The sequence below is a fragment of the Corylus avellana genome, chromosome 9, assembly GCF_965113065.1.
Source record: "Corylus avellana chromosome 9, dhCorAvel1.hap1.2, whole genome shotgun sequence".
Taxonomy (NCBI): Eukaryota; Viridiplantae; Streptophyta; class Magnoliopsida; order Fagales; family Betulaceae; genus Corylus; species Corylus avellana.
Window position 1 is genome coordinate 22,258,064 of NC_142498.1, and position 13,861 is coordinate 22,271,924.

General features: G+C 38.0%; 2 protein-coding genes across 2 annotated transcripts; one reads left to right on the forward strand and one right to left on the reverse strand.

Moving 5' to 3' along the window:
* The first annotated feature begins 1,643 nt into the window (after positions 1-1,643).
* Positions 1,644-5,411, forward strand: VAR1 (FtsH extracellular protease family). Its single transcript, XM_059604895.2, has 5 exons — positions 1,644-3,156; positions 3,733-3,979; positions 4,072-4,255; positions 4,450-4,621; positions 5,067-5,411. Exons 1-5 carry the CDS (start codon positions 1,834-1,836, stop codon positions 5,286-5,288), a joined length of 2,148 nt encoding a protein of 715 aa, XP_059460878.2. The 5' UTR covers positions 1,644-1,833; the 3' UTR covers positions 5,289-5,411.
* On the reverse strand, positions 5,345-11,135 carry LOC132190020 (serine/threonine-protein kinase BSK1). The gene is made up of 9 exons (XM_059604896.2): positions 10,536-11,135; positions 10,299-10,434; positions 9,494-9,627; positions 9,188-9,293; positions 8,080-8,165; positions 6,818-7,006; positions 6,307-6,471; positions 6,109-6,222; positions 5,345-5,823 (listed from the first exon to the last, which is right to left on the reverse strand). Exons 1-9 carry the CDS (start codon positions 10,893-10,895, stop codon positions 5,569-5,571), a joined length of 1,545 nt encoding a protein of 514 aa, XP_059460879.1. The 5' UTR covers positions 10,896-11,135; the 3' UTR covers positions 5,345-5,568.
* Positions 11,136-13,861: the final 2,726 nt, after the last annotated feature.

Sequence of the window (13,861 nt, forward strand, 5' to 3'; positions counted from 1 at the left end):
AGTCTAGGAGGAAGGAGGAGACTCATTAGTCAATAAAGAAAATTTGTAGCTAGATTGTTTGAGGAAAGAAAAAGAAAAAAAATCATCTTTCCTTTTTACCTTATTCCTCCGAGTGATGATAAAGGGAATGTCAGGCTTGCCCACGCTCGGCTGATTTAATATTTTAAAATAATAAAATAAATTATTTTATTATTTTAATTTTTTAAAAAAACTAAGCCAGACATGTATGACTGTTCATACACGCCTGGCGTTCTCCGTATCATCACTCCCTCCGTGTTCCTCCAGGCTCCACACTGTTGTATTGTTCCCTCTCTCTCTCCAGCAACGCTCTATTTAATGGTCATAATTTAATATTATTATATTTAAGTAACAATATAACAATATTAACATAATTCCTTCGATATTGGTACGTAATTAACATATTTTCTGTTCGTTATGAGTCTATTACTACTGTAACTGCAATGACAGGCCTTAATCCTAACTGCAGACTAATTACAAAGATCAAGTGCCTCTCAAAACATTTAACAAATGAAAAAATTTCTCCCTTTTTATACGAATATTTTGAATAAAAAAATGGGAAAAATGTAAATTCAGTTCTTGCGGTTTACCTGATTTGCAATTAACTCCTTATAGTATCAAAATGAACTTAAAGGTCCCTAAGATATGCTAAAAAACTAATTTAGTCCTTACAGTCAAATTTCGTTCACTAACTTAACAGATTTTAATAACGTAAAACATTAGAGCCAATATAATTGTGATACTTATCATACTTAAGTAAGTGTCATACTAAAGGAATCTGTTAAATTAGTGAACGGAATTTGATTGTAGAGACAAAATTATATTTTTGGCATACCTCAGGAATTTTTGAGTTCATTTTGATATCATAGGGAATTAATTGTAAATCAGATAAATCACAAGGATTAATTTTACATTTTTTGAAAAAAAAAAAGAAAAAGAAAAAAAAGGTTACTATCTTAGCCCAATGATTTGATGTGATGGGCATCAGTAATTCACGACTTTCACACCGCATCGTTGGAATTATTTGGGTGTGCTAATAAGAAAGACGTGGGGATAGGCCGAGGGCGAGGGTCCAGAGAATTCGAAAAGGCCCACTCAATTTAGGCCTCTTACCTGTGGACTAGAAACTGCCTAATAGGCTAATAGTCTAATAGATCTGCTGCCTCTAGAAACTTCACACTAATCATGCAGCTAGCAACTAATCACAACTTTTTGAGACGTTTTGTGGTTAGAAGGTGTTAAAATAATTTAATTGATATTAATTGTATATTGATAATTGATAATTGTATGTACAATATTACTTAACGTAGATAACATAAAAATTCGAGCGAGAGAGCTACAAAACTCACCTACTCAAACACAGAACAACTTAAAATACGAAACTTATTTGCTCGAGACAAATAACTCCCTCTTATTTCCTCCAGTTAATTTTAAAATAAATGTAAAATTATTCTTTTATATTTTTTAGATATCAATATGCTTTAAAAATCAGTAAAAGAAATAACTGGATGTAACACAGAACACGTGGCTGCGGGTGGAGCGCCATTCAAATCTATGGCATGGGTTTGAGCAAGTTGCATCCCTTGGCATCCCTCAAAATCTAGCAAGCCAGAATACAAAACATTTCACACACTATATAATCCCCCTTTAAATTCCTTAATCATTTTATTTTGCTACCTGTACTGTACGCTTAAGCAATCCAACATTCTAGGATTGGGTGAGTAGCCAGCCTCAAATCAAAGAGATAGAGGTAGAGAGGAGACGTACCACACAAGAAGAAGAAGAAGAAGAAGAAGAAGAAACTTCATCAAGCCCATGGCTTCCACCACCAATCCTCTGCTCTCTTCAAACTTCTTAGGAACCAAAATCATGCTCTCTCCTCCAACCCCCAAAACCACCAAATCTCCTCTTCTTTTCCCTCTCTTCTCCAAAAGAAAGTCTTTAATTACTCAGAGCATTCTCAACAAAAAACCCAATTCTGGGCCGTTGAAATCTCTACCATCTCAAGCCACCTTGGCTGCGCTACTCTTCTCCACTCTCACCCCACACGCCTTTGCACTAGACAATCCCACGCCGCCAGCTCAACCCCCACCGGTACTCCTAGCCCAACCCACCACACCAGACGCTTCAAATTCCTCACCTTTCTCACAAAACATCCTCCTCACAGCGCCGAAGCCCCAAACCCAGACAACCTCTGACCTCCCGGAAGGTTCCCAATGGCGATACAGCGAGTTCCTGAACGCGGTGAAGAAGGGCAAAGTTGAGAGAGTCAGGTTCAGCAAGGACGGCTCTGGACTTCAGCTCACCGCTGTCGATGGCCGCCGAGCCAGCGTGATTGTCCCCAACGACCCGGACCTCATCGACATCTTGGCAATGAACGGGGTGGATATCTCGGTCTCGGAGGGCGACTCGGGCAACGGGTTGTTCAGCTTTATCGGTAACCTTCTGTTCCCATTCCTCGCTTTCGCCGGACTTTTCTTCCTCTTCAGGCGAGCCCAGGGCGGCCCCGGCGGGCCCGGTGGGCTCGGCGGCCCAATGGACTTTGGAAGATCAAAATCCAAGTTCCAAGAAGTCCCCGAAACCGGCGTTACATTCGCCGATGTGGCTGGGGCTGACCAAGCAAAGCTTGAATTGCAAGAGGTCGTTGATTTCTTGAAGAACCCAGATAAGTACACGGCTCTCGGAGCTAAAATCCCAAAAGGGTGTTTGCTAGTGGGACCTCCCGGTACCGGGAAGACCCTGTTGGCCAGAGCGGTGGCCGGCGAGGCCGGAGTGCCGTTCTTCTCGTGTGCGGCTTCAGAGTTTGTGGAATTGTTTGTGGGAGTTGGGGCATCGAGAGTGAGGGACTTGTTCGAGAAGGCCAAGTCGAAAGCGCCGTGCATTGTGTTCATAGATGAGATTGATGCGGTGGGAAGGCAGAGAGGGGCGGGGCTTGGAGGTGGGAATGATGAGAGGGAGCAAACTATCAACCAGCTCTTGACAGAGATGGATGGGTTTTCCGGGAATTCGGGAGTGATCGTGTTGGCGGCAACGAATCGGCCGGATGTGCTCGATTCGGCGTTGTTGAGGCCCGGGAGGTTCGATAGGCAAGTCACTGTGGACAGGCCTGATGTTGCTGGCAGAGTCAAGATCCTTCAGGTTAGACCCATACATGCAAACCCTGCTGAATTAGTTTCATTCCTACACAATTCTTGTATCTGTTTGTGGCATGTCCAATATCCTACTGTAGAACACAGATTAACAAAAGTAGGAGTGATATCTATATCTAGATTGTACCACATTTGTTAAAATATTTTTGTTTGAAAAAAAAAATATTGCAGATTGAAAATGTGGAAAGAATCTAGGTTTTCAAAATAGTAAGAAAGGGGAAAAAACACAGGCCGAACCACAATTAAATAAAGATTAAAAAAAATATCATATATAATGTAGATAACATTCTAGTTTTTCAAGTGAAGAGTAATATCTAAGCAGATGTAGTTTAAGAGGGCCGTTTAGCTCATTGTTCTAGAACAAGAATTATCAAACATATTAACAATACAATGGCATTTCGTGCTACTGCATTCCTTTTCTTTTAATTTCTTTTCTATTCCATAGTTCAGTATGTTACTTGGGACAAATTCCGAACATATGGCATAAGTTGTTTTACGAATGTAATCTGGTTCATTCAATTGGCAGAGTCCAAAAGTGAGAAGACTATGTTGTTGTTATTGATAGGTGCATTCTAGAGGGAAGGCACTCGCAAAAGATGTGGACTTTGATAAGATAGCGAGAAGAACCCCAGGTTTTACAGGGGCTGATTTGCAGAATCTGATGAATGAAGCAGCTATTCTTGCAGCCAGGCGTGACCTCAAGGAAATAAGCAAAGATGAGATATCTGATGCACTGGAGAGGATTATTGCTGGACCAGAGAAGAAAAATGCTGTAGTCTCAGATGAGAAGAAGAAACTAGTTGCCTATCATGGTATATAACTAAGAATCGCCAACCAACTTGTGTAGCTTTCGTTATCATTGATTTTCAGTTGCTCACCGTGTTTTCGCGCTTAACTTTTGCAGAGGCCGGGCATGCTCTAGTTGGTGCTTTGATGCCTGAATATGATCCCGTAGCCAAGATATCCATCATTCCTCGTGGCCAAGCCGGTGGCCTTACCTTTTTTGCTCCAAGTGAAGAGAGGCTTGAGTCTGGACTGTACAGTAGAAGCTACCTGGAGAATCAGATGGCTGTTGCCCTTGGTGGAAGGTAACTAGAGCAATGCTGAAGATATCTTCCCTTTTCAAATGTTATTGAAGAACATGTAGATTTCTATTAGAGCTTTCTGAGTTATAGATTTTAAATGTTCCGAGTCTAAAATTCGAATGGAGCTGGATTTGAAGTAAGCTTTCTGGCCACTACTAGATTAACAATTTCCTTCTCTTTCCGTGTTTCAATTGCAGAGTTGCTGAAGAGGTCATTTTTGGCGCGGAGAATGTGACCACAGGAGCATCAAACGACTTCATGCAAGTTTCACGAGTGGCAAGGCAGATGGTGGAAAGATTTGGGTTCAGCAAAAAAATCGGACAAGTTGCCATTGGTGGACCTGGTGGAAATCCGTTCTTGGGTCAACAGGTAAGGGTGTAACGGACTTGAGACATGCTTTTACTATTCAGGCTTCCTGAAATTTCATGATATTTACGAACGGGATCTAGATATCCAACAGTTTGCTGTTTGGATTGTTAGTCCGGAGAACAAATGTGAGAGTCCCTAACTTGCCCCCAACAAGTGGGTAGGCTATTCAAGACTTGCTCGGGCAAGTGGGCCTTATAAACTCTCACATTAACTGTCAAGAAATGCTACACAGTCACTTTTTTGTGTGGCTTTTAAAATCATAATTATATTAAAATTCAAAGTAATTCATTCAAAATTCAATGTTAATTTTAAAAGCTACGTCAGGAAGTGCAAAAGGTATATACAGCATTACTCTTTGCTGTTGGAATTGCTGAATGATGTACTCGTTCCTGCACATAACCAAGAGATGTAATTAAATACCTGACATGTGCATTCTATGAAACAGATGTCATCCCAGAAAGATTACTCCATGGCAACCGCTGATGTAGTGGATGCAGAGGTCAGGGAACTGGTAGAGACAGCATATTCAAGGGCCAAACATATCATGACAACCCACATTGACATCCTTCACAAGCTTGCTCAGCTACTCATAGAGAAAGAAACTGTTGATGGGGAGGAGTTCATGAGTCTCTTTATTGATGGAAAAGCTGAGTTATTTGTTGCTTGATTTCACTCTCAAGCGTCAGCTTGTTGTTGTACTATAAAATTTCATATACGCATGTATACATTAAGAACCAATTAATTATTTCATTAAGTTTATAAAAAATAGCAAAACACTTGATGCAGAAGAGATCAAGTTTCTCGAGCTCTCTATGCTACACTTTTAGACAGAAAACCACATTCCCAATTTCCATTATACAGAAACCCCATATGTTTTGTTACAACAACAATAACAACAATTTTAATTGGAAGCCAATTGTATCAAGGAATAAATACAGGTTTGCTTCTCAAGACCCTCTCCCACCTCGTTGCTTTTTTTCTTCAAGTCCAGCAGCCTCACTCAACATGTCAGCTGCATCCTTGTGCATATCCAGCTTGGCAAGGGCAACGGCCTGCATGTAAAATGCAGTGGACCAGTCAGGGTAGACACATTGTGCTTGCATTGCATCTCGGAGGGCAGCATCCGGTAGATCGCACATGAGATGGCAAAGACTTCGTCGTGCATACACTGTTGGAGAAACCATCGTTCCTACATCTATGAACTGCACGTAGAAACAGAATGAAAACAACCAAACACTTTGAGCATCAAAATGCAATACCATTGGTTTTTTCTTTGATTTGTTCAAACCGTGATAAAAAAAAAATTCAAATTATGACAATTAAGATCTCAAAAATCCAACATGTTAAGTTCACGCCCTTCGAACCTTATAATGTGGTGGAATACTTATCAAGTTCTACATAGGGGAAAGTATGGAAGACCTAGCACATTATGGTATGGAAAAGTCTTTTTATGAAAGTGGTTTATCTCAATCTACAATCAACAATACCTGGGAATAACAGTCTATTGCAGTTTTAAAATCTCTGTCACGAAATGCCAAGTCCCCACGCTTTCTTGCCTCCAACATATCCCTCATTTGCTGGGTCCATTCTTGGAAAGACAACTAAACCAATCAATGTCAAGAAACAGACGTTAGAATAATATTAGATAAAAGATATACAAGCTTGCATGGGTACAATTCAGTTACCTCATTGGTTCCTTCATCATCTTTGTAGTGTGTCATGACCAAGATCTGATGGATAGCTGTGAGGTCCATCCTTGAACACGCATCACCCATTGGAGAAAGAGGGTGTTGTGGAGTAGGAGGTGCATCCTCATGCTTTGGGATTCCCAGCATCACATAAGATGGAACCTGCAAGCAGAGAATCCGCAACCTGAAATATAATTTTAAGTGCACAAACTGTCTGGGCAAATTCATCATTACAACCAAAATTGCTCTAGCTATATCTGAAAGAACCAGGAGTAGAATGAACAATTTGGCTAGGCATAAAAATTATGGTATCTCATGGCAAGATATAAATCAGATATGCAGGATAGAACAACTTGTGCTTCAGCAGTTTTCATTGTGATTTTACATATTAAATCAGCTTCACTATTCAATAGATAACAATATAATCAGAAAGAAGGGCACATAAAAATAAGTAAAAAAGATAAGTGCATGCATCAGAACGGTAGATAGCAAAGATAGCAGATATTACATCAGGTTTATTTTGTAGTGGGGCAAGTGTTGCAACAAGGTCTTGAGTATTGGGCCGCTCCCTAGGTTCATACTGCAAGCATCGTGAGGCAAGATCAAAAACCACTGTTGCCTCTTCAGTGGAGAAGTTGCCCTCCAAATGTGAATCCATGAGAAGAAGAATGTTTTTGCCCCGTATCATATCAAGAGCCTGCATACTCGCATTAGAAACACAATTGTATATCAAAGGTCATGAAAATAAATTTCCAAAACAATTCCCAAGTAGAAAAAGAAAAATTGGAAACAATCATTAAAATTTCAACAATTGTGCCAACATCTGCCTTGATGCTATCAGGGTAAAAGCCAGTGATGTGATTATCAGGGATGTGATTTCTCCAAATTCTTATATACGATCAATGAACATGTTATCTTGAGATCAACTGAAACAAATCATTCGTCATTTCAGTCCCTTAAAATTAACCTTTCACTAACCTGTGGATAAAGCATCAAAAAGCAATGAACAAGCACGACCAATTCTAGGAAGTTTAATGGCTTGACTACAAGTAGAATGGTTTGATTTATCTAGTTAGCCATCTTCTATGAAAGATACAGATGATGTGTCCTTTAACTTAAACAGCTACCATCAAAAATTAGCATTTGAAAGCAATTTAAACTGTCAAACCTCCTAGAGCTGGTAAGTTTATGGACAATAAAACAAATAATCAAAAGCATCATAACATTGATCTAAAATATCTAAGCATAATTGACTTTGGAGGATCTGATATCCAATATCAGCCTTCTTCAACATAACCGTAGCAGATTATGCAAGTTTAGAAGCTAAGTAATCCAAATATAGACACAAAGAAGACAACATATTGGAAAGGACACCAAAAAAATCGAAAAGAAAAAACAATCGCTCATATATATTCCATTTTATGACAAATGATAGCCAATTCACAAAGTTCGAGCATTGCAGGAAAAGTTATCTGTCTTGTTCACAATAATTTATACAAGCCTATAGAGAAAGCATGCAGCTCCACAACTTAGCAGGAAAAGTTGTATATATATTCCATTCAAACCATGCAGCTTGCAAAGTTATCTTGTAGAGTAAAAGGGGTTTTTTTTTTTTTTTTTTTTTTCAAAAAAAAAAAAGAGTACTTTTTCTGTCATTTTTTGAGAACTTCCATTTTGGACTTGACTGCCCTGAAATTGGATAGCTGGATTGGTGGCAGCACTATACTACAACTATGACATCATAGATTCATTACATGATATCATACTTACATGACTTGGAGGGATGTGCTTTCCACTGAGAAGATCCAAGAGGACAGTCCCAAAGCTGAAGATAACACTTTCCGGAGTCACCCTTCCTACAGCATAAAATTATTACATTATTACAGGAAGCATGACTCAAAAAGTAGTCATACATGCCAACAACAATTTTCATACAACATAAATACCTTGCAGAGAAAATGGATAACATCAGCAAAGCAATTAAGCATCACAGTCCTTCTAAACCCTACACAAGTAAATAGTACATCATGTGATCTTCTTAAATGTGTCAGGGCAGGCAACACTTCATGGATCCTTAGATTCTAAGTTTCACATGGTACCCATGTCATACTCTTAGCTTGAGTTTTCTTCCCTAAATTATCCCCAATCATTTGGCAATAACAATATTTAAAACAATAAAATCTTCAAAAGACACATCAATGCCTTATATATTAGAAATAGCAAGATGCCAAGCATAAATTCTTAAGGTAGGTATATGTCTTGACAAAGCTTGTGGTGAAGATGGGAATATGAGAGTGACAAAAGAAACTTGAAACTCGGTTCCATGTTAAATTATTGCTTATTGCACACTGTTAACTCTGTAACATTGGCATTGTAGATTTAGTGAACGGTCATGTCATCTAGAGCTGAATCTTATGAAATTTTTATGAGCCAGGAAACTCACTCACCAAATCTCCATATATGGACTCTACAACAGGCTTTGGATATATAGATCGGCACCAAACCCCCTCTTATACACAATGGATTAATTCATATTTTTATCTAGAGGTGCGGCTTAAATGATCTCATTCATTTAAAAGATTCTACAAGGCTTCTTGGTGATGCCATAGGTCTCTTTGTTTCAGCAGAACAAGTAGATACATGGGCTTCAAAGTTTATCTTTTCCTTAACATTTCATATGTTGATGTGAAAAGAAAAACAAACGGAGATCTTCATCACATACAAAATTATCTGTCCCATAAGGATTTTCTAGGTGATTTTGTGTATCAGAGAATACAAAGCTCACAATATCACAACATTTAGAATAGAGAATATCACCAAATGAGTGCAAAAATAGATGCAAAAAACACACATAATGAAACCGAAGGTATGAAGCTACCATTTCTTAGATACTCTGGAGGTGTATAGGCAAGATTTGTGCTGTAACTTTTTCCATCCCTACTATTTTTCATCAACCCAAAACATGAAAGCCGAGGATCACCATTCTGCAAAAACCATCCACAACATTACACTTACGCTCCCTGAGAATACCATGTGTTCTCCAAACGAGTAATTTAACACAACCAGAACCATAATAACCATCTATGCCAAATTAAAGGCATTGATCAAAGAAACATCTCAATTCTTATACACACTAGATTATATTCAAATTTGAAAATTGAGAAACGAAAAATTTTAAAATCACCTCATCAAAGAGAACCCGGTATGCATTCAAGTCATGGTATAACGGCCGGCCTTCGGTACTACAATAATCTAATGCTTCAGCAATGTACAAAGCAACCCTCAAACGCATAGCCCACTCAATTGTCTGATTCTCCCCTGTCAAGGAAGTGGTAAATATAACATCAAAACTTAGGCCAGATTAAGTGATCTGCTTCAATGTGACAGGACAGAGGTATAGAGCAAGATTACCATCATTGACCACAAATAAGAGTTGAGTTTCTTTAAATATTTTTCAGGAAAGCAAAGGATGAATAAGTATGTACTAAAGACGTCACTAGCGAATACATCAATCGATTGATTTTCTTTAAGCATTGACAATGAACAACCCACATTACTCTCTCGAGTGTTGTTATAAGCTCCTTACAAACTAGGGTGAGCATCTACGTAGTGCTTACCATATCAGTCACTAAAAAGCGAACTGTAACATGGCACCCGACACGTTTACAAATTAACATGATAGTCACATAGAACTTGCCACGTCAACCAGAAAATGTGGGCTACCCTCATTTCCATAAAATTTGAACACATGAAAGTTTGTAAGGGGTTGCAGGAAAAGTTGTGGTGCACGAGTATTTTCCTACTTTCTCAACCAAACTTATCAATCGTGGTAGGCCTAGGCTGTTTCCAATGCAATGGAAGTCAAACTCCTCTCATCAATACGCTACCATATAGCCCAAAGCTATTCATTTCTTGATTTAAATTATTTAACGAAAATCCTAAATTTGCAAAAGTAGAATCCAGGAATTAGAGGAATTAGAGAACCATACAGTGGAATAGATGCTTCGCTAGAGTATCGTTGGGCATGAACTCCGCAACAAGCAGCCTCTCGTCGCCGTCGCAGCAATACCCAATCAAATTCGCAAGCCTCGTGTGCCTCAGCTTCCCAACCCCCGAAGCTTCCTCCTAACCAAAAATAAATAAATAATTTAGTAAACTAGAAACCCTAGAAAGTAAAATTGAAGAAGGGTAAAAATAAGAAAAGAAAGGAAACGAGAAGTAATTACGACGAACTGCTTGGGGTCGGGCCAAGCGAGCTTGGTGAACTTTTTAACAGCGATCCAGCGGCGTTGGTTGTGGTTTTGGAGGCGGCCCTTGTAGACGACATTGGGAGCCTTCTCGCCGCTCTCGGAGACGATGTGGTCGGGACTGAAGTTGTTGGTGGCGGCCCTCAGGTCGGCTAACGAGAACTCCGCGAATCCCGGCACTCCCCCGGGCCCCGCGGCGACTGCTGCTGCGGCTTCTGTGCCGTTTGTCGTGGAAGGAACGGCGAGCAGGCTGTTGTCTTTGTAGTTATGGCGGTGGTATCGGTTCTTGTCGTCTTCTGGACGCCGTCCTTTCAATAAGGACGATTCGCAACAGCCCATAACTCAGTCGAGTTGACTCGGTCCCCCAACACCTCCACCTTTGCTATCAGCGAAAAACCATACGAGAGCGAGCGAGAGAGAGAGAGAGATAGAGAGGAGGTTTCTGAGAGTCTCTGACCGACTAACAAACCGTGTGAGAGAGAGCCAGACAGAGAGAGAGAGGGATCTATGCAGTGAAGAGGTGCAGTAATCTTTGTCTTCTCATTTGCGTTAATTTTTCTCTTTCATCCCTGCACTGACAAAACCTCTCTCTCTCTTTGTTTCGTCTTGCCATTGAACTGTCCATTTTATATTGTCGAGGGCACTTTCGTCTTTCTCTTGTCAACGTCTCGTCCTACTTTTCGCGGTGTTTTCGTCCTTGTATTTTTCGCATTTCCCCTCTCTTTGTTTTTCTTCTTGCGGTAAAGGGAGATTTTAGACTTGACAAATATTCATTTGTCTATAAAACCTTGAATCAGGGTTTGAATTAATAATTATTTATTTTAATTATATTGAAATTTTCAATTGACAAAAAATAATTAATTTAATCCTTTTCATACTATTCTTACAAACTTTTAATGATTAATTATAAAATACCAAATAGAGAAGTGCCTACACATGCATTCTCTTTTATTATAAGATCAACCTTTTATAACTTTTTTTTTTATGTCTTTTTTTTTTCTTTGTTTTCGATTACCACTTGTAGTTGTTTATTAGAGAGAAAAAGGGTGAATTTTGGACTTAAACTGATCACTCAATACAATAATTATCTTTAGTATAAGATTAATCTTTTTATTATAGCATGCATCTTGAAGGACCAGTTAATCAAACACCATATTCCAAGCCAATGGAACCTACATAAAAATGAGCAAACACGAGTGATCTTATCAAATGAACCGATGAGAAAATATTGATGCTTAATTATTTCTAAATAAATAAGTATAGAAAAAACTTAGATGATAATTATGCGCGTGACAATATGAACGAAATAGTTTCACACCTCTCGATATCTTATTTTCTTCACGTCTTAGGTTCTATTCCTCTGCATGGGCCCTACTAGGTGTTCTCCCATTATGGGATAGTAGTCTCATTATGTGTTGTGTTTGGTCACCAACCATAATGAATCACGTTTCATGTCGTGTTTTGTTTTATGTTGTGATGCGATTATGGAGGCAAATGCGTTACTATTGCAAAGAGGTAATCATGCAGTGAGTGTATCGAGATGGGATGATAACTGGTACTCTGTTAAGAATGTGAAAAGCACAATGTGAGATTTGTCAGACAGTTAAGCGATGCTTTTGTGTTAAGGAGGCAAAACAACCATTATAAAAATGAGTAAACGTTCAACTGTCGAGCTCTTTATATATATATAACTCTTAAAATCAGTAAAACTCATGCATCTTTGGATTAAGATTTTCTCTATTTCAAGTAAAATGATGAAGATCTATTTTAAGATTCAAATTTTATTTTAGTGCATTTAATGACAAACGTGGTATTATGTCATTTTTGAAAAATTTAACCAATATGATTACATATTTACTATTTTACAACACATATATGATTGATTCGTTTGGTACGCGGTTTTAAAATGTGAGATTTAAAAAATAAAAAAAACGTGTGATTTAAAAATACTATTTTTAAAAACTCGGTTAAACGTTTGATAAATAATGGTTTGGCCTTAAAAAATGGAGGTTGGCCTTTAAAAACAAACCCTTAGCATGCAATTTAAAAACATACAATTTTCAATGTTTTATTTTTTGAAAAAAAAAAAAAGAAAGAAAAGAAAAGAAAAGCGTACTCTTGAACTAAATATTTGATTTCTGCGATTTTATTTAAAACTAAACTTTTAACAAAAAAAAAAAACAAAACAAAAACAAAAAAGGAAACCTGAGACTCAAATGAACCGACAATATATAATTATATCAATTTCCAATTTTCCCCCCCGTTTTTTGGCAAACGGGAAAAAAAACAAAGAGCCTGACAAATCCAAAAGACCGCGCGGTTGTCGGTTTTGTGAAACGCGGAGCGTGTGGAGCACGAGTTGAACGAGAAAATGGCATGTTTTTTTTCTTTTCAACGAGGCGTGAGTGCGTGAGTTGGGACACCCCCTTCTACGTCTTGTCCTTCAGATCTACGCATTTATTTTAGACTGGTCTCATACGCAATCCATTAAATTAATTAATTCGTTGTCACCCATTATTTACTACAGCTTCATTTATTGAAGCGACAGAGCTTTTTAATTATGCCGAAATCATCAGCTTTCTTTCATTTTTTCGTTCTCTTCCACGCCTCAAATCTCACGTTATATAGAGTTCACATTAAACCCAAGGAGATGATAGAGAAAAGATACGGAGGCTTCGTTTGTTTTCCCTATTTCATTTCCTTTTTGTTTTATTTTTGTTTTTAAAACAAAAATATTAACAACCCATCTAAAATATAAAATATTCAAGATTTTTTTTAACCTTTGTCACGTGACAACTTTTTTTTTTTTTTAAATACAATCTAAAAAGCATTAACAAAATGAACCACTAGCTCCTTACAATTATCATCTAATTTATAATATCATCTTCAAATTAATTTTAAAAAGTTTTAATCGACTCTTAAAACTACTTAGCCTTTTTCACATAGCCCCTACCATTAGTATTTTATGTTCAATTCGACAAAAAATTGATAAAATGTCTATTATACTCCTATAGTTTGTGTGAAAATACAAGTATATTATTAGATTAAAAAATAAATAAAAAAAAAAACTTGTCTTGGCTATGAAAGTTCACATCCAAGCTCGGAGCAGTGGGTCTGAAGGAAACTTAGACCCAAGCTGTAAGTCTGGAGGAGACCCGTGATTAGACCGTGGGTCTCTAGACATTAATATTCCGAAGAGACTGAATTATGGAAAAATTAATGAATGGATATTATTGTTATTTTGTCTATTTTTTTGTCATATTTAGCAAAGAAAAAGTCTAACGAGGAGGCTAAGTAAAAAGCCT